The sequence below is a fragment of the Solanum tuberosum genome, unplaced genomic scaffold (genome assembly GCF_000226075.1).
Source record: "Solanum tuberosum cultivar DM 1-3 516 R44 unplaced genomic scaffold, SolTub_3.0 scf00453, whole genome shotgun sequence".
Lineage (NCBI taxonomy): Eukaryota > Viridiplantae > Streptophyta > Magnoliopsida > Solanales > Solanaceae > Solanum > Solanum tuberosum.
Window position 1 is genome coordinate 327219 of NW_006239393.1, and position 22211 is coordinate 349429.

General features: G+C 34.5%; 2 protein-coding genes across 2 annotated transcripts; both read right to left on the reverse strand.

Annotated features, from left to right (window-relative positions):
* Positions 1-503: 503 nt before the first annotated feature.
* Positions 504-3007, reverse strand: LOC102587888 (phenylalanine ammonia-lyase-like). Its single transcript, XM_015303730.1, has 2 exons — positions 2608-3007; positions 504-2419 (listed from the first exon to the last, which is right to left on the reverse strand). The coding sequence occupies exons 1-2, from the start codon at positions 2925-2927 to the stop codon at positions 724-726; spliced, it is 2016 nt and encodes a 671-aa protein (XP_015159216.1). The 5' UTR covers positions 2928-3007; the 3' UTR covers positions 504-723.
* A 4449-nt stretch (positions 3008-7456) lies between these two features.
* Positions 7457-21755, reverse strand: LOC102583504 (uncharacterized). The gene is made up of 7 exons (XM_006363956.2): positions 21206-21755; positions 17702-18374; positions 16382-16578; positions 15513-15643; positions 15350-15410; positions 10456-10941; positions 7457-8313 (listed from the first exon to the last, which is right to left on the reverse strand). The coding sequence occupies exons 1-7, from the start codon at positions 21716-21718 to the stop codon at positions 7660-7662; spliced, it is 2715 nt and encodes a 904-aa protein (XP_006364018.2). The 5' UTR covers positions 21719-21755; the 3' UTR covers positions 7457-7659.
* Between the last annotated feature and the right edge of the window lie 456 nt (positions 21756-22211).

Here is a 22211-nt window from a genome sequence, read left to right on the forward strand (position 1 = left end):
CTACTTCTGATGACCTTCATATCATCATCTAATAGAACATTACTAGATAATCTTTTGACAGCTATCACTTGTTCATCTTCGAGTTGATATCCGTCTATGTTGTATCAAAAACACCAATATATTTCTGTAAATAAGTTGCAATCCGTTGTTACATACCTTGTTAACAGGGCCGAATCCCCCTGCTCCAATCTTAGTTATCAGTGATAATTGCCAATTTAGCAAAATCAATAAGAGGTACTACTACTTCTGATCAAGTTTGTGACAATGCTTGCTCATTCCACAAGTTGTCTGTCGATGTATCACCTGAATTATGAAACCTACCAGACGGCACGGGGTCTTCTATTCTATTTCTTCTAGTTCCTGAAATATTGTAAAGTTACATTCACATATATTTATTACACATACATATAAATATATCCAAATATATATTTGAACAAGTCCTGAAATGTCATGTGGAGAAACTAGGAATGTTATGAAGTACTAAGAAATATGAAGATATGATCTGTGATGTTATAGATATTGATTGAACATAGAATTTGGAAATCTTCCAACAGCTTCTTTGAGCCAATATTACATACAGTCAAAAAGAAAAATAGAATTGAAAAAATTATTATGATTCTAGTGATTCACTAAAAGGTTAAAAAAGAATTTGAAAAAAAAAAACAGATTTAGCAGATTGGAAGAGGAGCACCATTCCAGCTCTTGAGACACTCCAACAATGGATCAATTAATCTGTCCATTACACATTGCTGTAAACACCTTGTCAATCTCCTCACCGGGAGATCGAACTTTTTCACCTGTCAACAATTCTGTTCCAAGTTCTTGTCTCACCAATCTGTACAATGGATATGATCTGCATTCTGTGATCCTGTTAGGAATTGAAGGGTTGCCACTTTCAACAACAGCTCTTACACTCTCAACTTCTTTAGGCAACACAGCGATTAATTTGTCCTCGAAAGCTCCAATCTTTTGGAAGATTGAGCTGTTGACACACTTCTCACTTTCAGCATTCTTCATTGCTTGATCAACAAGGACTTGTCTCAGCTTCTGCATCAAAGGGTAGTTGGAGCTGCAGGGGTCATCTGCATAGGCAAACAAGTATTCCCTGTCCACGACTCGAAGCAATTCCTTTTCGCAGAATCTTGCTGGATGAAGTTCACCATTAGCACCCATTGTCAAAGTGCTCTTAGCTACTTGGCTAACTGTGTTCTTGACAGCACTCTTCAAGTTCTCCTCCAAATGCCGTAAGTCTATAGCTTGGCAAAGCGCCACGAGATAGGTTGATGACATTAGCTTCAAGATATCAACAGCCTCAGCTGTTTTCCTGGCTGAGATTAAGCCCAAGGAATTCACATCTTGGTTGTGTTGCTCAGCACTTTGGACATGGTTAGTCACTGGATTTGCCAAGAATTGAAGTTCCGAGCAGTAAGAAGCCATCGCAATTTCAGCGCCCTTGAAACCATAGTCCAAGCTTGGATTCCTTCCTGCTGTCAGATTAGATGGCAACCCGTTGTTGTAATAGTCGTTGACAAGCTCTGAGAATTGGGCAAACATCAATTTACCAATTGATGCAAGGGCTAATCGTGTATTATCCATGGAGACACCAATAGGGGTGCCTTGGAAGTTGCCACCATGTAAGGCCTTGTTTCTTGAAACGTCGATCAATGGATTGTCGTTCACTGAGTTAATCTCCCTCTCGATCATCTTAGTTGCAGCACGGATGACTTCAATTTGAGGGCCAAGCCATTGTGGAGATGTTCGGAGAGCATAACGATCTTGCTTTGGTTTTTGAAGAGGATCCATTTCATGGAGCTTCTGAGCTTCCTTGACATAAGAGCTGCCATCCAAAATGTGTTCCATAATAGCAGCAGCCTCAATCTGACCAGGGTGATGCTTCAACTTGTGTGTCAAATAGTCAGTGAATTCGGGCTTTCCGTTCATCACTTCAGCGAAAATCGCTGATAAAACTTCAGACATAACAGCAAGAATGTTGGACTCAAACAGGACTATTGATGCCATAGCAGAACCAACTGCTGTGCCATTCACAAGTGCAAGTCCTTCCTTAGGCTGCAACTCGAAAAATCCACCAGTAACACCAGCCACGCGGAAAGCTTCCTCAGCATTAAGTTTCTCACCATTGGGCCCAACAACCTTGGAGTTAGGCCTGCCAGTGAGCAAACCAGCAATGTAGGACAGAGGGACAAGATCACCTGAGGCAGTGACCGTTCCACGGAGGGGCAAACACGGGGTAATGTTGCTATTGATCAACTTTGTGATTGCTTCCAAAATTTCAAATCTAATGCCAGAGTAGCCTTGAAGCAAAGTGTTGATCCTAACAAGCATAGCTGCCCTTGTTGCTGAATGTGGCAATGTGTGAGATGATTCTGTTCCATTGCCAAAAACTCCAGCATTCAAGAACCTACAAAAAAATATCATAATTCATCAACATAACATTTTTAACTGAATTCATCCGAAACCCCTTCGTGTAAAAACAAAAAGAAAAAAAAATCAGTGGAGCACTCAAGGTAGTCAATAAGCTATATATACAAAAAATATAAAAATTCTTTACATTGTCCGTGTATATAACGAAAAAAGTAGTTTGTTTACCTAATAAGTTCTTTTTGAAGAGCACCACCATTTTTTGTTCTTCTATGAGATGTTGCACCAAATCCAGTAGTAACACCATAACTATCTGTACCTTTACTCATACTATCCATAACCCAATCACTACTAGCTTTCACACCAGCTCTTGCACTTTCAGAAAGTTCCACTTTGACCCCATTACTTTTGTTATCAACATTTGCAATGGATGCAACTTGTGCAACTGTCAAAGTTTCACCCCCAAGTTTCACAATTGGCTTTCTAAATTCATCCACCATCTTTTTTACTTCATCCAAATGACTCCCTCTTAAAGAATCAGCAGCCATTTCCCAATTCAATGGATCATGAATTGATTTCTTGCACAAAACTTCTTCTACTTCTCCATTAACATGTCCATTTTGTGCAATTGATGCCACTTCTTCTACTTCTCCATTAATATGTCCATGTTGTGCAATTGATGGTGCCATTGTATCAAGAAAATGGTTAGATTTGTAATGAAGAAATTTTAGTGAAGATAAAATGGTTGGAGTTTATTTGTATGTATATAAAAAAAATGTTGTGAACTTATAAAACTTTTTTTGTTTTGGTTGTGGTAGATGAGATATCATGTGGTGAGTATAAATAGAGAGGAACAAATGATGGTTGGTAAACAAAATATGTGAGAGGGGGTTGCTAGGAAAAACACTAAAATGGTGGTTGTTGAAGATTAACAGTACTACCTCCGTTCATTTTCACTTGTCATTAGTTAGCGACATAGGTATTAGTTGATGTTTAGTATTAGATCCTCAAGAATGATTTGGAGAATAATATTTAATGTTAATGGTAAAACATGGAAAAAAATAATTATATTTTTTTTATTTGTTAAAAGTGACAAATAAAAATGAAAATATATTTTAGGAATAATTGATCAGTAAAAGTGAATGGAGGGAGGATTATATATGTATAATCAATTTTATTATAAGTTATGAACGAATATATTTTTATAAAACTTTTGAATTTATCTGATATAAGATTTTGTTTATATTGGTCAATATTAATTGGTCAAAACATAGTATGAGTCAAACTTAGCAACCAAATATATAGTACCAACCAAGTGATTTCCATCTTCTTGTTTTTGTTTTTATGTTTTGTTTTTTAAAAAAATGTTTTTTAATTTGACTTTTTAAATAGGGTATTAGGAAGGTTGATAGAAATGATGGCTTTGAATAGGAAAGACACTGGAAGAAAATAAAGTGAGAAAATAGAAGAAAGTTTCTTTGTGAACCAAGTGGGTGCACTTTTGTTAGGTTTTGTTCCATATATATCCATTAATTAATTTAAAATATGTTTCAAATTGCATTCATACTAGAGTGTTCACCTAATAGTGAGTATCCACTTTATTAGATTGGTCAAGTATTATTTTTATAATTAATTAATTTAAAATATGTTTCAAATTGCATTCATACTAGAGTGTTCACCTAATAGTGAGTATCCACTTTATTAGATTGGTCAAGTATTATTTTATAATTAATTAATTAAATTATAGTTTCTAAATTGCATTCATACTAGAGTGGTTCACCTAATAGTGAGTATCCACTTTTATTAGATTGGTCAAGTATTATTTTATAATTAATTAATTTAAAATATGTTTCAAATTGCATTCATACTAGAGTGTTCACCTAATAGTGAGTATCCATTTATTAGATTGGTCAAGTTATTATTTTTATAATTAATTAATTTAAAAATATGTTTCAAATTGCATTCATACTAGAGTGTTCACCTAATAGTGAGTATCCACTTTATTAGATTGGTCAAGTATTATTTGTATAATTAATTAATTTACTAATTCGGCTCATTTAAATTTATGTTAGGTAAGATTAAGTTTGAAGAGGAAGTACTCTATCTTTAAGATTTGAATATGGAAATTTCGCCAGTTGTCTTTCGATAAATTTTGAGTTTTATTTTATTTTATCTTTTAAAAAAAGTTTTATTTTATTTTTATCTTTGACTCTTATGAAGGTCCAAGTTGAAGCAATAAATACGTTATCATAAAAAGGTTAAATATAACGAAACAAAATTCTAGTCCTATAACGTTTGATTTTATTTTTAAAGTATTTTGATACGTGAAGTGTTAATATAACAGTTTAATATTAATAAAAATGCATTATATGTCACATTATGTATCATGTTATGTCAATTGGAGTGCATTATATTTGTGCCTTTTACTTTCATCAGTTGTGGTAGAATCCCAATGCACCACATGTAGTAATGTACCTACAAGCTCTACCGATAGTAGATTTTAGTAGTCACCTGATTTGTATGGATGCATAGTATTTATAAATAAATCTTCTTTTAACCAAAAAAAAAAAAAAAAAGTCCCACATTCCCAAGAGTCATGTGAAGATCAAGGTATCAAAGTCAGACTCATCAATCACCATTGTTGTATTTTTCAATGTAATCCATTCTATAGTTGAGTCCTGAGGGTGCCGCGGGAGTGTTAAGTATCACATTAAGGGGATAGGTTGTACTCTCCTTATATGATAGCATTGAGCAATTCTCCCCTCATAAGCTAGCTTTTGGGCTTGAGTTATAAATAAAGATATGACACATGTGCCTCACTGAACCCAAAAATTAGCTCATGCGAGGAGGATTATCCAAGTCCATATAAGCAGATCACCAGTCCATCACCCAACCAACGTGGATCTCTAACCACTAAACTAGATTACAACTAAAAGCATCATTGGTATTAAAAAGCAAATGTGTCACAATTTTATGTCATGGCTAGGGTCTTGAGTCACTATATGTTCAAGGTTTTGACACATTCACTAAGATTTCAAAGCATTAATCAATAAGAGGAATTTAATTAAATTACCCTTATCTTCTTAAATGAGTAATTAAGAAGTAACTATAAAGTAGTAAGGGTAATTGGCACATAAAAACATCATAAAATGAATGATATGCACCAACTTGAGACAGATATTAAATGTAAATATGGTAAATATAGATTTTCTAGATGACTTTTCAAATATGTCTATGGTATTTGATTTGGTATAAGATAGCAGATATCTAGTTGAATAGTTGAGGGCAAACATGCTTGATATGAAAACTCGAGGTCCAGTAAAAGGTCACTCCTCACCTCGATCTTATTAAAGAAGGAAGTAAATAGATTAAGGTTTCCACACGTACTTTCGTTATAGAGGGTGTGGGCAGGGGGGATGGCAGGGAGGCCGGACAAGTGGGTTGGTTCGTTTCGTCCTCCTATCTACGCAATTCTCTGTCTTCGTTAGTGATCATGTTGGGCGAAAGGTAGTTGTAGAGGAGCGGAAAGCCACATAGGAACATCAAATAGTTTATCAATGGTCACATCTGATGATAATGCTACATTATTATACCAAGAAATCCAAGTCAACCACTGTTTCATCCAATTAAGGACTACAGTAATTAAAAATTCATCCCATGGACATTAGTAAAACTCTATTTCCCCACAACTTTCTCGTCTAATTTTGGACAAGCTTTTAGGAGGTGAAATGTTAAAAAAAAATTAAAATGTTTATTTTTTATTTTTAAAAATGAGGTGTTTATCTAAATTTTTGAGAGAAAATAAGTGTTTTTTCGGAGTAATTCAAGTTATTTTTCAAAAGCTAAAAAGTAGATTTTGCTCAATTATACTTTTTTGAAAAGCATTTTTGAGAAAAAAATTATACTTAAAAACACTTTTAAAAGCTTGGTCAAATACTAATTGTTGCTCATAGGCGTTTTTAAAATTTAAAAGTCAAATACAAATTGCTTCTTACCAAAACTATTTTTTGGAAAGCACTTCTGAAATAAACACTTTATAAGTTGATATTAAAAGCTTGGTCAAGCAAACTATTAGTATACTCTAGCACAACAATATCAGAACTGGAAGTGGGTTTCTATATATGCATATCAACTCTTAAAAGGTATTCAACACGTTCATAAGAAAGGGTGGGTCCATTGTGATATATACTAAACACGATAATGTTTTGGTGTTCGATAATGCTGAACGTGGTGGGATGCACAAGTTGAAGTTGGCTAACTTTTGGATTGTCATTAAAAGTTGATGAAGGAATGACATATATGATTGGAACTAGGTTGAGCAATCAAAAGACTCTATTTTACGCACCCTAGAATCTCTAACATGTATTGGTTTTCATTCCAAAGCTTATGATACATGGTTGCTAGGGTGCACCGTGGCAGAGATAATGATTGGGAGTCGAGTTAGGATTTATCGCGACAATAGAGATTTGCAATGATAGATTATGAATGAATACCCAATGAATTATGATCCGGGTGGTATATTACTGACTGCAATACTCTTTTATGAATGGACCAAACATATCGAAGTAGATTATTACTATATTCGAGATGAGGTACTCGACAAAAAGTATATCTCATAGTTATGTTCTCACTCATGGGTCGATATCTTTATAAAGGCAGATCACATATTCAGCATGCAAAATCTTCATGCACCTACTTTTCTTTCTGATTTAGCACAACTAAAAATGAGAAACCATTCTTTTGGTCTAGAAACTATTCTTATTAAAAATTTATCCCAAGGACAAATATTATTAAAAAATAAGCATTTTTGTTTAGTAGCAGAAGCTAAAAAGAATAGCTTTTACTCAAAAGTACGCTTTTGAAAAGCACGGTTGGGAAAAATACATTTAAAAACACTTTTAAAAGCTTGGTTAAACACTACTTGTTGCCCATAAGTGTTTTTAAAAATTATTGGTCAAACATAAACTGGTTCTAACCAAAAATACTTTTTTTGAAAAGCGCTTTCAAAATAAGCTTATTTTAGAAACTTGACAAAACATGCAATTAGTATACTACCCTAGCATAACAATATCAAACATAATATGAAAAATCCTTTCAAAATAAGGAACAAAGTAAATTCAACAGCACAAATTCAAATCCCCAAATATAGCAAGCAGAAATCCAATGACTATTGTCTATTGGCATAAAATTTCTAAAGAAGTTACCAAGGCAATGTTACATGAACAGGCCAAGATTACATCATGAAGATATGGTACATCAACATGTGCAACCATTGCAGACTCATTCCTTCTCTTCTATGAAAACATTCAACTTCAGCGGAGCACTGGAATTAACGACATCTCTTGGGACCACGAGGAATTTTTTCAAAGGACTATTTTCTGACCAGTTTGGGATGCACTCTGCAACAGATTCTAGTTTAAAGGAGCTTTCCCCGTCTGTTACTACAAGCTTGTACGAGAACCTTCTCTTCTGCCTAGCTGGTCCAACACAGATAATGTTGATAGCACTTCCACCACGGTCACTAGCATGGTTGATGATAAAAAGTATACCTTCTGTCCTCATTTGAAGAATTTTGTACCTTTGATCTTTTTCTATATAAATTGGATGGACAGCATTGAAAAAAATGTGCTCTGCTGAAGAAGCATGTTTGTCGCTAAAATGCGCATATACCTTTGCTGAAGTACCTATAAAGTCACAGCCATGGGAAGGACACAAACAAGGCACATAGATGCATGCATTTTCATGCTCAGTGTTCTTACTATAACTCAGAATCTCCTTGCAACCATACCTATTGTTCACGCATGAAACTTTCAGAGATTCTAGAACATTCTCCATTGCTCGACAACGGTTATATCCAATTGGCAAACAGCATGATGGACACTTATTAGCAATCTTGATGCAGCAAGAGGCACATGCTATATGCCCATTCTCACACTATATTTTTGTCCACAAAGAAAAAAGAATGTCAGAAAATATGTTCATTGTAAGCAGTTAGAATGTTTGCAGATCACAGCTTACTCTACTCTGCCTTCAAGGTTTCTCAAAGTACGCAGCTTAAGAAGTAGGGAAAAAGAAAAAGGTGTTACATGGAAAGCGTAAACAAATTGCACTTAAAATTCACTATTTAGCTCTTTGTATTAGCATTTGCCATAAACCTAGAGTCATGGCTTTAATTTCTTGCTTGGTCCAAAAGACTCGTACATCCACTTTCACTTCACTACTTAGCCTTTCATATTAGCATTTGTCATTTCCCTAGAGTCATGGTCTTCAAGTTTCTTGCTTCGTTCAAAACACTCAATAATTTCATTTAAACACGCTCATGCATTAAAATGTCATATTTTGTTACAATAACAACATTCTACCTTAGAGTAAAACCATAGTGGCTATTCTGCAACTCTTAGATGAAAAAGGACAGAAATTAACCACCCTGGCAAGGAGAAGGATGTAGAACTTAGGATCTGAACCTCAGTTGTGTATGCTTTTAAATGCAGTAACAAGATTAAATCTGAAGTTACTGTGAGCTAAAACCAAGAGTTCTAAAAAGAGGCCTAGGTACATAACTTCTATCACAATAGATCTCCAACAAAGGAATAGTATACAGTTAATAACTTCTATCACGATAGATCTCTAACAAAAGAATAGTATACAGTTAATAACTTCTATCACGATTGATCTCCAAAAAAGGAATAGTATACGGTTAATAACTTCTATCAGATAGATCTCCAACAAGGATCAGTAAACAGTTAATAACTTCTATCACTGCTGATACCCTAATCTTTTGTGGGGCAGAGACTCTTCAAGTTCTATATCTCAATCTAACTCTCAAGCTGTTTGAAGCTGTCTCTGGATTACATATTAAAAGAACCAGATCTACCCTATCAATGAAGTCTATTTTGAATACCCTGGTACGGAATTCTAGGGTATGGCACATGCTCTTTCCACTCTACCTATTTTGGTCTCCCTTTGGATGCAAAATACAAAGCACCTGAGATATGGAATGGAGTAGCGGAAAAGGTGGAGAAAACGGTGGCAAACTGGAACATGCAATATCTATTTATGGGAGGAAGGCTAACCCCATCAATAGTGTACTGGACAGCATACCTACCTACATCATGTCCCTCATCCCAATGCCATATGAGGTGAAAGAGCAACTAGTTGGTCTGAGAAGGGCATTCCTATGGGAAGGAAACCGTGAAGAGCATAAATTCCACCTTGTGAAGTGGGATAAAGTCATATTGCCAAAGGAACAGGGAGGTTTGGGTATTAGGGATCTTAGGAAACACAACAATAACATTAAGGGAAGAAACTATGTCACCAGATAATTTGCAAGAAAAAAGCCTAATTACAAAGTAACTTAAGCCCAGATTATATCGGGATGTAAAAAGAAGAAACCCATTTACAATGATACCCATTTGTAATCTCTAGTCAGAATGGGATTAACTTGATTGAACCTGGTAGCCATCTCCCCACTTTAAGGGTCTTATTATTCTCCATCATAACCCAGTGCTTCCTCTAATTTGAATAGTACGCCATTAAGACTATGACTTCAGCAGTAAAACAAATACCTACACTAGCCAGTTATTCTCCAATTTGAATGAAATGTTATAACTTCAAAATCCAAACCACATGAGATGGGATAAACACCTAAAGCAGTCATTCCTCTGTCAGCAATTCTCCCAACTACACTCTTTAACAGATCCACATTTCCTATGCTCTTTCAATGCAATACTGAATGCTAAGTAATCATATTTCTATTATCTGACATGTCTGCTCTACTTCTGTATTTTATTTTTTAAAACCGCCTCCACCAGGTAGGGCTAAAGTCTGCGTAAACTCTATCCTCCCAAACCCCACCTGTTGGATTAACAAAAACGGTAACTTTTACACCTCCTTAAGAGCAATAAACTATATGGGTCAGATTATAAATGTCAATACAAATTCCTTTCTATTCAAGACCATGTCATTCAAAAACCTTAAGGCAAATCAAGAATTCTCCGAACACAATTAATTCCAACATATATACACAGGTAAATTCTTATACTCCTAATAGCAATGAAAAGGGTAAAAAGAAGAAACCTGAAAGACAGGAACACAGAGATGTTCAAAGCAGATTGGGCAATCCAACACATCCGGATCCAATAACGTCACAGAAATTGACCCGTTTACTCTTGAACCCTCCAAATTCTGATCTGGGTCCTCTCCAGAAATAGACCTGTTCTCTCTTGAAACCTCGGATTCATGAACTGGCACCCTCCGATCACCGCTCAATCGGAAATTTCCCTCAGATTCCGATTCCAATCCCCAATCCTCCTCCTCCTCTGCCTCCTCCTCTACTTCTTCCTCAACAATCCTTTCCCTTTCCCTTTCCCTTTCCCTTTCTCTTTCTTCTTCTTCTTCTTGTTGACGGATAACGACGCTACAAGAGAAAGTTCCGGCGGTAGTCCTCCGTCTCTTGGGTACAGGTCTGCTTGTGGGGTTACTGGGTCCTGCATCATTATCATCTTCTTCTTCTTCATCATTATCATCTTCTTCTTCTTCTTCTTCATCATGATCTTCTTCTTCTTCTTCTTCTTCTTCTTCTTCTTCTTCTTCTTCTTCTTCTTCTTCTTCTTCTTCTTCTTCTTCTTCTTCTTCTTCTTCTTCTTCTTCTTCTTCTTCTTCTTCTTCTTCTTCTTCTTCTTCTTCTTCTTCTTCTTCTTCTTCTTCTTCTTCTTCTTCTTCTTCTTCTTCTTCTTCTTCTTCTTCTTCTTCTTCTTCTTCTTCTTCTTCTTCTTCTTCTTCTTCTTCTTCTTCTTCTTCTTCTTCTTCTTCTTCTTCTTCTTCTTCTTCTTCTTCTTCTTCTTCTTCTTCTTCTTCTTCTTCTTCTTCTTCTTCTTCTTCTTCTTCTTCTTCTTCTTCTTCTTCTTCTTCTTCTTCTTCTTCTTCTTCTTCTTCTTCTTCTTCTTCTTCTTCTTCTTCTTCTTCTTCTTCTTCTTCTTCTTCTTCTTCTTCTTCTTCTTCTTCTTCTTCTTCTTCTTCTTCTTCTTCTTCTTCTTCTTCTTCTTCTTCTTCTTCTTCTTCTTCTTCTTCTTCTTCTTCTTCTTCTTCTTCTTCTTCTTCTTCTTCATCATGATCTTCTTCATCGCTACTAGATGAATGGTTCACTGTTATCATGGTCAAAATTCGGTTTTTGTAAATATTATTTCAATATCTTATTATATCATTATTATTATCATATATTTATACTATTTCTTTGAAACTACCTATGGAAAAATATTTATGTTTTTGCAAAATTTGGTAACAAAATCGAATTTGGTCAAATACAATGAGATTTGAATTTAAATGTTTTCTTGAAAAAGTGTTTGACTATGAGGTATAATAGTTTTATTTAATTTATAAATAAGTTGTATAGATTTTATTTTTTTGAGTTAAGAAAATGAGTAATCAGATTACCAAGAAATTTATTTAATGATTAGCTTTATTTGAATATGTATTTTTTATGTCACATTAGTACATTGAACTTGGAAGGTGTTTGATTATGAGTGTGTTTGAATTGACTTGTTTTAAGTGTTTTTAACTAAAAAATTTGTAAGCACTTTTGAAGTGTTTAGGTAAATTAAAAAAGTGTTTATAGATTATTTTTTTGCTTCATGAATTAAGAAAATGAGTAATTAGATTACCAATTATGGTTTACTAAGAAATTTATTTAATGCTTAACTTTATGTGAATATATTTTTTTGTCATTAGTACATTGAACTTGGACGGTGTTTGATTAAGAGTCTTTAGGATTGACTTGTTTTAAGTGTTTTCAAGTGAAAATAATTTTTAAGCAGTTTTGAAGTGTTTGGATAAATTTAAAAAGAGTTGATAGATTTTTATTCTTCATGAATTAAGAAAATGAGTAATTAGATTACCAATTATAATTTATCAAGAATTTATTTAATGACTAACTTAATTTGAATTATGTTTTTTAATGTCATTAGTACATTGAACTTGCAGGGTGTTTGACCTATTTGGCCAAGCAGCTAGAAAATGTTTATTTTTTTAAGCACTTTTAATATTTTTTAAAAAGTATTTTTGAGAGTCAAATTATGAAAAGGACAGTTACCAATGCACTTTTAATATTAAGATTATTTTATATAAAAAAAAAAAAAACTAGTTTGAATATCTATTATAAAAGGCAAAAGTACTCATTACCCCCTGAACTTGAAGCTTTTTATACGGTGTACACTTAAACTAAATTCCATTTTAATTACCCCCGAATTCCTCCGTCGCGTACACCTTTTTGTCCACCTGGCGTAGAAATTGACAACACACTCTACTAAGCGCGTGAGGAAGTGATTTTTTGCCACATCACAAAGCTACAACGGTAAAAACACGTAAAATCTCCATTTTTTCTTTAATATTTGGCATATTTTAAACGAAAAATAGGGCAAAATGTAAATGAAAAGTAAAGGAAACAAAGATTAACACTTATTTGGTAAAATTTTTTGACAAATTTGAAATTCAAGGAGTTCCGCGAAATCAGCCCTTATTCAAAAATAACTTTTAAACAATGAATTTTAAATTTAAGAAATTTATTTTTTGCAATATTAATTTATCTAGGTGGCTATTATTTATCCGGGTGGAAATCCACATCACCACTTTTTGCCAGCTGTCGCGCGCATGTAGTCACAATAGGAGCAGGTGGACGAAAAAGGTGTACGCGATGAAGGAATAAACAAGTTCGGGGGTAATTAAAACGGAATTTAGTTTAGGTGTACACCATATAAAAAGCTTCAAGTTCAGAGGGGTAATGAGTACTTTTGCCATTATAAAATTATAAATTAATTTTTTATGTTTATTTGATTAAAAGTACATATTATAAATTTTCAATAGATAAATCAAACAAAAATATTAACATGATGATTTAAATATAATTAAAAACATCAAGTCAAATAAATTAAAAAAATATTCCACAAGTTAAAATATAAAATAGTAATATATAAAATGTAAAATAAAATAAAATATTGTGTAGATGAAGGATAAATTCTAACATGAAACTTGACCAAACTTATGAGATATGCTAACTAATTAAGAAGGGATATATTAGTAAAAATGTATAAATTGTAGAGTACTTTGCCTTGAAAAAAAATAATCCTAAACATTAATTCTTATTTAATAATTGATTCATAATTTAAGTAATATGTCATCAAAAATTAATTAATAATATAAAATTCTTTACTCTATGAGTAAATACTATTTAATTCCTTTAAATATATAGTAGATAAAAGATAATATGTTAGTTTATGCAACAACAATAATGTATTCAGTGAAATCCCGCAAGTGAGGTATGAAGGTAGATTGTATGCATCCCTTATCACTATCTCGTGAAGGTAGAGAGGTTTTCGGAGGACCCTCGGCTTGAGTATAACAAATCAAAGTAAGTGAAAAGGGAAATCGACAATGAAAAAAACATAGCAACTAAAACAGAAATAGTAACAATAACAAAATAAAGCAATAATTGAAACACCATAAATAACAAATGGTGATAGAAAATAAAAAAACAAGACACTACAAGAATAAAGCTAACGCTAGGGCGGAACCACCAAACCTAACCCGTCGAGAAGCAAGACAACACTTCACTACCTACTAGCCTTCTACTCTAATTTGTGACCTCCACACCCTCCTATCTAAGGTCATGTCCTCGGTAAGTTGAAGTTTTGTTGTGTCCGTCTAATCACCTCTTCCAAGTACTTTTTCGACCTACCTCTATCTCTCTTTGATCGTACTCACTATATCCAACCTCTCTCACCTCCTCAATGGAGCATTTGTGCATCTAATCTTCACATGCCCAAACATGTTAAATTATGTAAGAGTAAATTTTACCGATAGTCATTCAACTTTGAATTATCACATAAATATCACTGAGAAAAAGGGGAAAATATGTATTATCCTTCGTATCATATTGTATTTTTACAAGTCTTTTCACACATTAAAGGTGTATATTAAATGTAAGGCATAATACATAAACATGACCATTAGTTTGGCTTCAGCGGACAACTATGCCCTCCAACTTTGAGTGTGCACAAGTAAACGCTTAAACTTGTATAAAATTGAACAAGTAGACACACGTGTCCTATGTGACATAATACACGTAGGACGCCACATAGGACACAAAATTGTCATATAGGATGCCATGTAGGACGAATGTGTCTATTTGTTCAATTTTATACAAGTTTAAGTGTCTACTTATACACACCCAAAGTTAAAGGTCATAGTTGTCAGCTGCCACCAAGTTACAGGTCATGTTTATGTATTATAAATTTAGTTATATCTTTTGTTACATATATGTGTAAGCTTTCTATTTGTAATTTGATGAACAAGTTAGGATTTTATTATGACTTTCTTTTTTTGGTGCAGTGTATAAATAGATTGATTAGCGACGTGTTTTTAGAGATTTTAGCATCATATTAGAGTCACACCAAACAACTCCAAAATCACCTAAGAATATCACTGACATGATCAGAGTTAATGACAAAGGAACGAATGTCATCAATGGATCGGAATTAACCAAAGAAATACATGTAAACATAAGCTTTAAGCACAGGTGTTCATGCTATCACATAAACTTAATGCATATAAGGATCTTAAACATGGTAATCTTATCAAAAGATGTTACAGAGAACAACCTGAAGCAGACGACAATATCACATATAGAGAAGCGGAAGCGTTAACTGAAAATCAATAAAGTTGGACATAAGAAGTCAAAGATATTAAACATTCTTAGAGTTGCCAGTTTCATCATCATATAAAGAAAACATTCGGGGGAGTTTAACCTGCTCAGGTACTTATCCCACACTTTGCAGGCACGAGTAGTGTACTTTACCTTCTCCTCAGGACCCATCAGCTTCCATCTCTGTGGCCTGAAAAGTGATGTGCTCTTACGTTAGCTTGAGTGTAACAAACAGGTGTGCACTAAGGCATTTCATACATAGAAATAGATTCTTACAGCTTTCAGGCCTAAAGATTCAGGATGTGTTGTAGCACTATGCTTTTTAATAAAGCCACAGCTGCAAATATTATTCTCAGTGTTAGCAGAACATGGTGGTTCAAAAGCAGTGGAAATTAGATAAACAAGTTACAAAGATTATTTACTCAAATAAACATGTCACCTCAAGTGCACCCAAGAGCAAGTAGGATGAGGAGTGGCTACTTGCTTTTTCTTCTTTTTTCTACTCCCTTCAGGTTCACTAATACCTTGATCCATCCTCTTCCCCGTTGCAAATTCTCCTTCACTAGGCACCTTAAAATTAAAGAATGGAGAAATTCAGTTACCTATAATAACCATCCACCTTAAAATAAAAGAACACGAAAACATGTATGCTAAAACTCCACAAGGCCAACAATGTTACAAACGAGTCAAATCACGAAGATGATACCAAAGCACATAGAATCCGAAAAAAAAATGAACTATTTTGACTGTACAGCAAATGAACATTTTACCACATTTAGAAAATGTGACTGTTATATGCTATGATGCTCCCAACTACAGCATCAGCTGAAAACATGTCTGCAAGCCGGCTGCAGTATTATGCATACACTCCTAAATGTTAGGCTTCTTCGTACTGCTAATTCGTGAAGATTCAGCTACTCCTCAATGTCAGTTTCTTCATACTGCCAATTTCCTCAATAAACAGTGCATTTGTTTTGTGACTGATATGCTATTAAACCATGTAATGGAGTGAAATATGCTGATAGTCCAATACAAAACAGCCAAGCAGAGCTGATACTTGCACTTTGATATATCATGTCCTTACTTTATAGACAAAGTTATCATTTTTACATGGTAGATATCCTCAGTCTCTTTAGAAGCCCACTAGTACTTCGACAAGTCAATAACTCCACGAAAGAAAACCTGGACTATCATACATTCAGGCACAAATGACTAAATATACCGTACCCAGATTAGATTGTTCCATTTTCCTACATCATCTTTTAAATGTGATATAAATGTCTTGTGCTCTGTTCACTACAACTTCACCTGTGTGAGCTGGCTCAAATTTCCCGTCCCAAGCCCGGATAAAGGAGGATTGCCGATTGTCGATCGAAACAACCTCTCTACCCATAAAGATAGGTGTAAGGTTGCGCACATATTATCCTCTCCAGACCCAGTTGTAGGATTACAGTAGGTTCTAAAAGTACCAATTGGTGCAGTAACATTCAGGAACTCTGTTTTCCCTCTTCCAAACAGTTTAGCAGTTGCCTACTCCTTCATCCCAATTGGTAGTCTAAAAACAAGCCTTAGACATTTGCATGGCTATACATCATTTCATTAAAACATAAAAGAGAAACTTCAAAGTTTAAGCTATTTTAAACTGAAAGAGAACCAAATGATCCTTGATGAACAATAAGTGGTTGCTGCTGTTCGGCAAAAACAAAGAAATCGAAAATTGACTGTAAAACAACAAAATATAAGGTAATATAAGGCACAAAGCAAGATGAAAAATCGAAGGAAATTGAGAATTGAAACCATTGTCATTGTGTGGTGAGATCAGGTGGAGAAGCCTCAGCCTCAACCTCAACCATGTCAATTATACTAGGATTCCGGCAGCTATGAACGGTGACGGAAGTTGATCGACGACTAGATGGGGGCGAACTCGTCGGCCTCCGGGGAATTCAGGCGTTCGTTTTTGTGCTGATTAGGGTTGTACCTTTAGGTTCTTTGCTTTAATTTGATTTTTTTCATCGGTAAAGAGGAAGAGTACAATCGGGCACCGGGTTTAGCCCGTTTCTTTTGTTGTTTTTCTTTTTCTATTTTTTGGTTTTTTTATTTGGTGTTTGAAATTCGTATTATAGTTTGATTAAATTTAGATCACACATTGTAGGATCCATTCAATGGTGGTGCTTGCACCACAACCTATGTTGGTCATTTCCTTTGTTGTTACCACCTGCATTACCCAAAAGTACTACCAATTTAGAGAAAAATTAATTTAGAAATACTTACTAACATATTTGGCATTCGAATTCAGTTTAGAGAAAAATATATTTAGAAACACTTTTAAAAGTGCATCTAAAATTTATTGACCAAACACAAACTACTTCTCGGTAAGAAGTACATTTTAACAAAGCAATTTTGAAATAAACACTTTTGGGAACAAGCTGATTTAAGAAGCAAGGCTAAACAAACTACTCTAGCATAACAATATCAAACATAATATTCAAAACCCTTTGACATTCAACAGCACAAATTCAAATCCCCAAATATAGCAGCACCAATCCAATAACTATTTGACATAAAATTTCTAAAGAAGTTAGCAAGGTATGAACAAGCCAAGACATGATAAAATAAGATTACATCAACATCTGCAACCATTGCAGACGTATTCCTTCTCTTCTATGAAAACATTCAACTTCAGCGGAGCACTGGAATTAACGACGTCTCTTGGGACCACGAGGAATTTTTTCAAAGGACTATTTTCTGACCAGTTTGGGATGCACTCTGCAACAGATTCTAGTTTAAAGGAGCTTTCCCCGTCTGTTACTACAAGCTTGTACGAGAACCTTCTCTTCTGCCTACTTGGTCCAACACAGATAATGTTGAAAGCACTTCCAACACGGTCGCTAGCATGGTTGATGATAAAAAGTATACCTTCTGTCCTCATTTGAAGAATTTTGTAACTTTGATCTTTTTCAATATGAATTGGATGGACAGCATTGAAAAAAATGTGCTCTGCCGAAGAAGCATGTTTGTCGCTAAAATGTGCATATACGTTTGTTGAGGTACCTATAAAGTCACAGCCATGGGAAGGACAAGAACAAGGCACATAGATGCATGCATTTTCATGGTCAGTTTTCTTACTATAACTCAGGATCTCCTTGCAACCATACATTTTGTTCACGCATGAGACCTTCACAGATTCTACAACCTTCTCCATAGCTCGACAACGGTTATATCCAATTGGCCAACAGCATGATGGACACTTATTAGCAATCTTGGTGCAGCAGGAGGCACATGCTATGTGCCCATTCTCACACTATATTTTTGTCCAGAAAGATAAAAGAATGTCAGAAGATATGTTCATAGTAAGCAGTTTGAATGTTTGCAGATGACAGCTTACTCCACTCTGCTTGCTTATAAATTTCAAGGTTTCTCAAAGTACACAGCTTAAGAAGTAGGGAAAAAGCAAAATGTGTTACATGGAAAGCATAAACAAATTGCACTTAAAATTCACTATTTAGCTTTTTGTATAAACCTAGAGTCATGGCTTTAATTTCTTGCTTGGTCCAAAAGGCTCATACATCCACTTTCACTTCACTACTTAGCCTTTCATATTAGCATTTATCACATCTCTAGAGTCCTGCTCTTCATCATTTCTTGCTTAGTTCAAAACACTCAATAATTTCATTAAACATGCTCATGCATTAAAATGTCATATTTTGTTGTAATAACAACAAATTGATTACCAATAGCTATATTCTACCTTAGAGTAAAACCATTGTGGCTGTTCTGCAACTCTTAGATGAAAAAAGACAGAAATTAACCACCCTGGCAAGGAGAAGGATGTAGATCTTAGGATCTGAATCTCAGTTGTCTATGCCTTCAAATGCAGTAACAAGATTAAATCTGAAGTTACAGTGAGCTAAAACCAAGAGTTCTAAAAAGAGGCCTAGGTACATAACTTCTATCACGATAGATCTCCAACAAAGGAATAGCGTACAGTTAATAACTTCTATCATGACAGATCTCAAACAGAAGAATAGTATACCGTTAAAAACTTCTATCACGATAGATCTCCAAAAAAGGAATAGTATACAGTTAATGACTTCTATCAGATAGATCTCCAACAAAGGAATAGTAAACAGTTAATGACTTCTATCAGATAGATCTCCAACAAAGGAATAGTAAACAGTTAATGACTTCTATCAGATAGATCTCCAACAAAGGAATAGTAAACAGTTAATGACTTCTATCAGATAGATCTCCAACAAAGGAATAGTAAACAGTTAATGACTTCTATCAGATAGATCTCCAACAAAGGAATAGTAAACAGTTAATGACTTCTATCAGATAGATCTCCAACAAAGGAATAGTAAACAGTTAATGACTTCTATCAGATAGATCTCCAACAAAGGAATAGTAAACAGTTAATGACTTCTATCAGATAGATCTCCAACAAAGGAATAGTAAACAGTTAATGACTTCTATCAGATAGATCTCCAACAAAGGAATAGTAAACAGTTAATGACTTCTATCAGATAGATCTCCAACAAAGGAATAGTAAACAGTTAATGACTTCTATCAGATAGATCTCCAACAAAGGAATAGTAAACAGTTAATGACTTCTATCAGATAGATCTCCAACAAAGGAATAGTAAACAGTTAATGACTTCTATCAGATAGATCTCCAACAAAGGAATAGTAAACAGTTAATGACTTCTATCAGATAGATCTCCAACAAAGGAATAGTAAACAGTTAATGACTTCTATCAGATAGATCTCCAACAAAGGAATAGTAAACAGTTAATGACTTCTATCAGATAGATCTCCAACAAAGGAATAGTAAACAGTTAATGACTTCTATCAGATAGATCTCCAACAAAGGAATAGTAAACAGTTAATGACTTCTATCAGATAGATCTCCAACAAAGGAATAGTAAACAGTTAATGACTTCTATCAGATAGATCTCCAACAAAGGAATAGTAAACAGTTAATGACTTCTATCAGATAGATCTCCAACAAAGGAATAGTAACCAGTTAATAACTTCTATCATTGATGATACCCAAATCTTTTGTGGGGCAGAGACTCTCCAAGTTCTACATCTCAATCTAACTCTCATGCTATTTGAAGTTGTCTCTGGACTACATATTAACATGATGAAGAACAAGATCTACCCTATCAATGAAGTCTAAAATTTGAATACCCTGGCACGGAATTCTGGGGTATGACACATGATCTTTCCACTCTACTTATTTGGGTGCAAAATACAAAGCACCTGAGATACGGAATGGAGTGGTGGAAAAGGTGGAGAACATGCAATATCTATTTATGGGAGGTGAAAGAGCAATTAATTGGTCTGAGAAGGGCATTCCTATGGGCAGGGATATCTATTTATGGGAGGTCAAAGTCATATTACCAGAGGAACAGGGAGGTCTGGGTATTAGGGATCTTAGCAAACACAACAATAACCTTTAGGGAAGAAGAGAGCCTAATTACAGAGTAACTTAAGCCCACATTAAATCGGGATACAATGATACCCATTTGTTATCTCTAATCGGAATCTGGTAGCCCTCTACCCACTTTAAGTGTCTTGTTATACTCCACCACCATACCCTAGTGATTCCTCTAACTTGAATATTACGACATTAAGACTATGACTTCAGCAGTAAAACAAAGACCTACACTAGCCAGTTATTCTCCAATTTGAATGAAATGTTATAACTTCAAAATTCAAACCACATGAGATGGGATAAACACCTAAAGTAGTCATTCCTCTGTCAGCAATTCTCCCAACTAAACTCTTTAACAGATCCACATTTCCTAAGCTCTTTCAATGCAATACTGAATGCTAAGTAATCATATCTCTATTATCTGACATGCCTCCACCAGGTAGGGCTAAAGTCTCCGTAAACTCTATCCTCCCAAACCCCACCTGTTGGATTAACAAAAAAGGCAACTTTTACACCTCCTTTAGAGCAATAAACTATATGGGTCAGATTATAAATGTCAATATGAATTCCCTTCTATTCAAGACCATTTCATTCAAAAACCTCCAAGGCAAATCAAGAATTCTCCAAACACAATTAATTCCAACAGATAAATTCTTGTACTCCTAATAGCAATGAAAAGGGTAAAAAGAAGAAACCTGAAAGATTGGAACACGGAGATGTTCGAGGCAGATTGGGCAATCCAACACATCCGGATCCGATAACATCACAGAAATTGACCCGTTTCCTCTTGAACCCTCCAAATTCTGGTCTGGGTCCTCCACAGAAATGGACCTGTTCTCTCTTGAAACCTCCGATTCACGAACCGGCACTCTCCGATCACCGCTCGATCGGAAATTTCCCTCAGATTCCGATTCTGATCCCCAATCCTCTGCCTCCTCCTCTGCCTCCTCCTCTGCATCCTCCTCTACTTCTTCCTCAACAACTCTTTCCCTTTCCCTTTCCCTTTCTCTTTCTTCTTCTTCTTCTTCTTGTTGACGGATAACGGCGCTACAAGAGAAAGTTCCGGCGGTAGTTCTCCGTCTCTTGGGTTCAGGTCTTCTTGTGGGGTTACTGGGTCCTTCATCATTATCATCTTCTTCTCTTCCAACTGAAAATCTCGCCATTTCTTCTTCTTCTTCGCTACTAGATGAATGGTTCACTCTTATCATGGTCAAAATTCAGTTTTTGTAAATATTATTCAATATTTTATTATATTATTATTATTATCATCATATATTTATGCTGTGTTTTTTTTAAAGCTACCTATGGAAAAATATTTATTTTTTACAAAATTTGGTAACAAAATCGAATTTGGTCAAACACTGTGAGATTTGAATTTTAAATGTTTTATTGAAAATGTGTTTCCTATTGATTTTATTTTTTTCACGAACTAGTACATTGAACTTGGACGATGTTTGATTATGAGTTTGTTTAAATTACTTAAAGTACTTTTTAAGAAAAAATGAGTTTTAAGTACTTTTAAAGTTTTTGGGTGAATTAAAAAAGTGTATAGATTTTTTTCTTTATGAATTAAGAAAATGAGTAATTAGATTACCAATTATGGTTTATCAAGAAATTTATTTAATGATTTTTTTACATTATTAGTACATTGAACTTGGACGGTGTTTGATTAAGAGTAATAGAGTATATTTGAATTGACTT

Bases quoted from the DNA above. Each gene is read 5' to 3' on its own strand.
- LOC102587888 (XM_015303730.1), bottom strand. From the start codon at position 2,927: ATGGCTGCTGATTCTTTAAGAGGGAGTCATTTGGATGAAGTAAAAAAG. The intron at 2,420-2,607 runs GTAAACAAACTA...ATTTTTTTGTAG, and splicing joins CTTCAAAAAGAACTTATTAG to GTTCTTGAATGCTGGAGTTT.
- LOC102583504 (XM_006363956.2), bottom strand. From the start codon at position 21,718: ATGATAAGAGTGAACCATTCATCTAGTAGCGAAGAAGAAGAAGAAATG. The intron at 18,375-21,205 runs GTTTCTTCTTTT...ACAAAAATATAG, and splicing joins TCCGTGTTCCAATCTTTCAG to TGTGAGAATGGGCACATAGC. The intron at 15,411-15,512 runs GTGACATGTTTA...TAATATTTGCAG, and splicing joins TGCTCTTGGGTGCACTTGAG to CTGTGGCTTTATTAAAAAGC.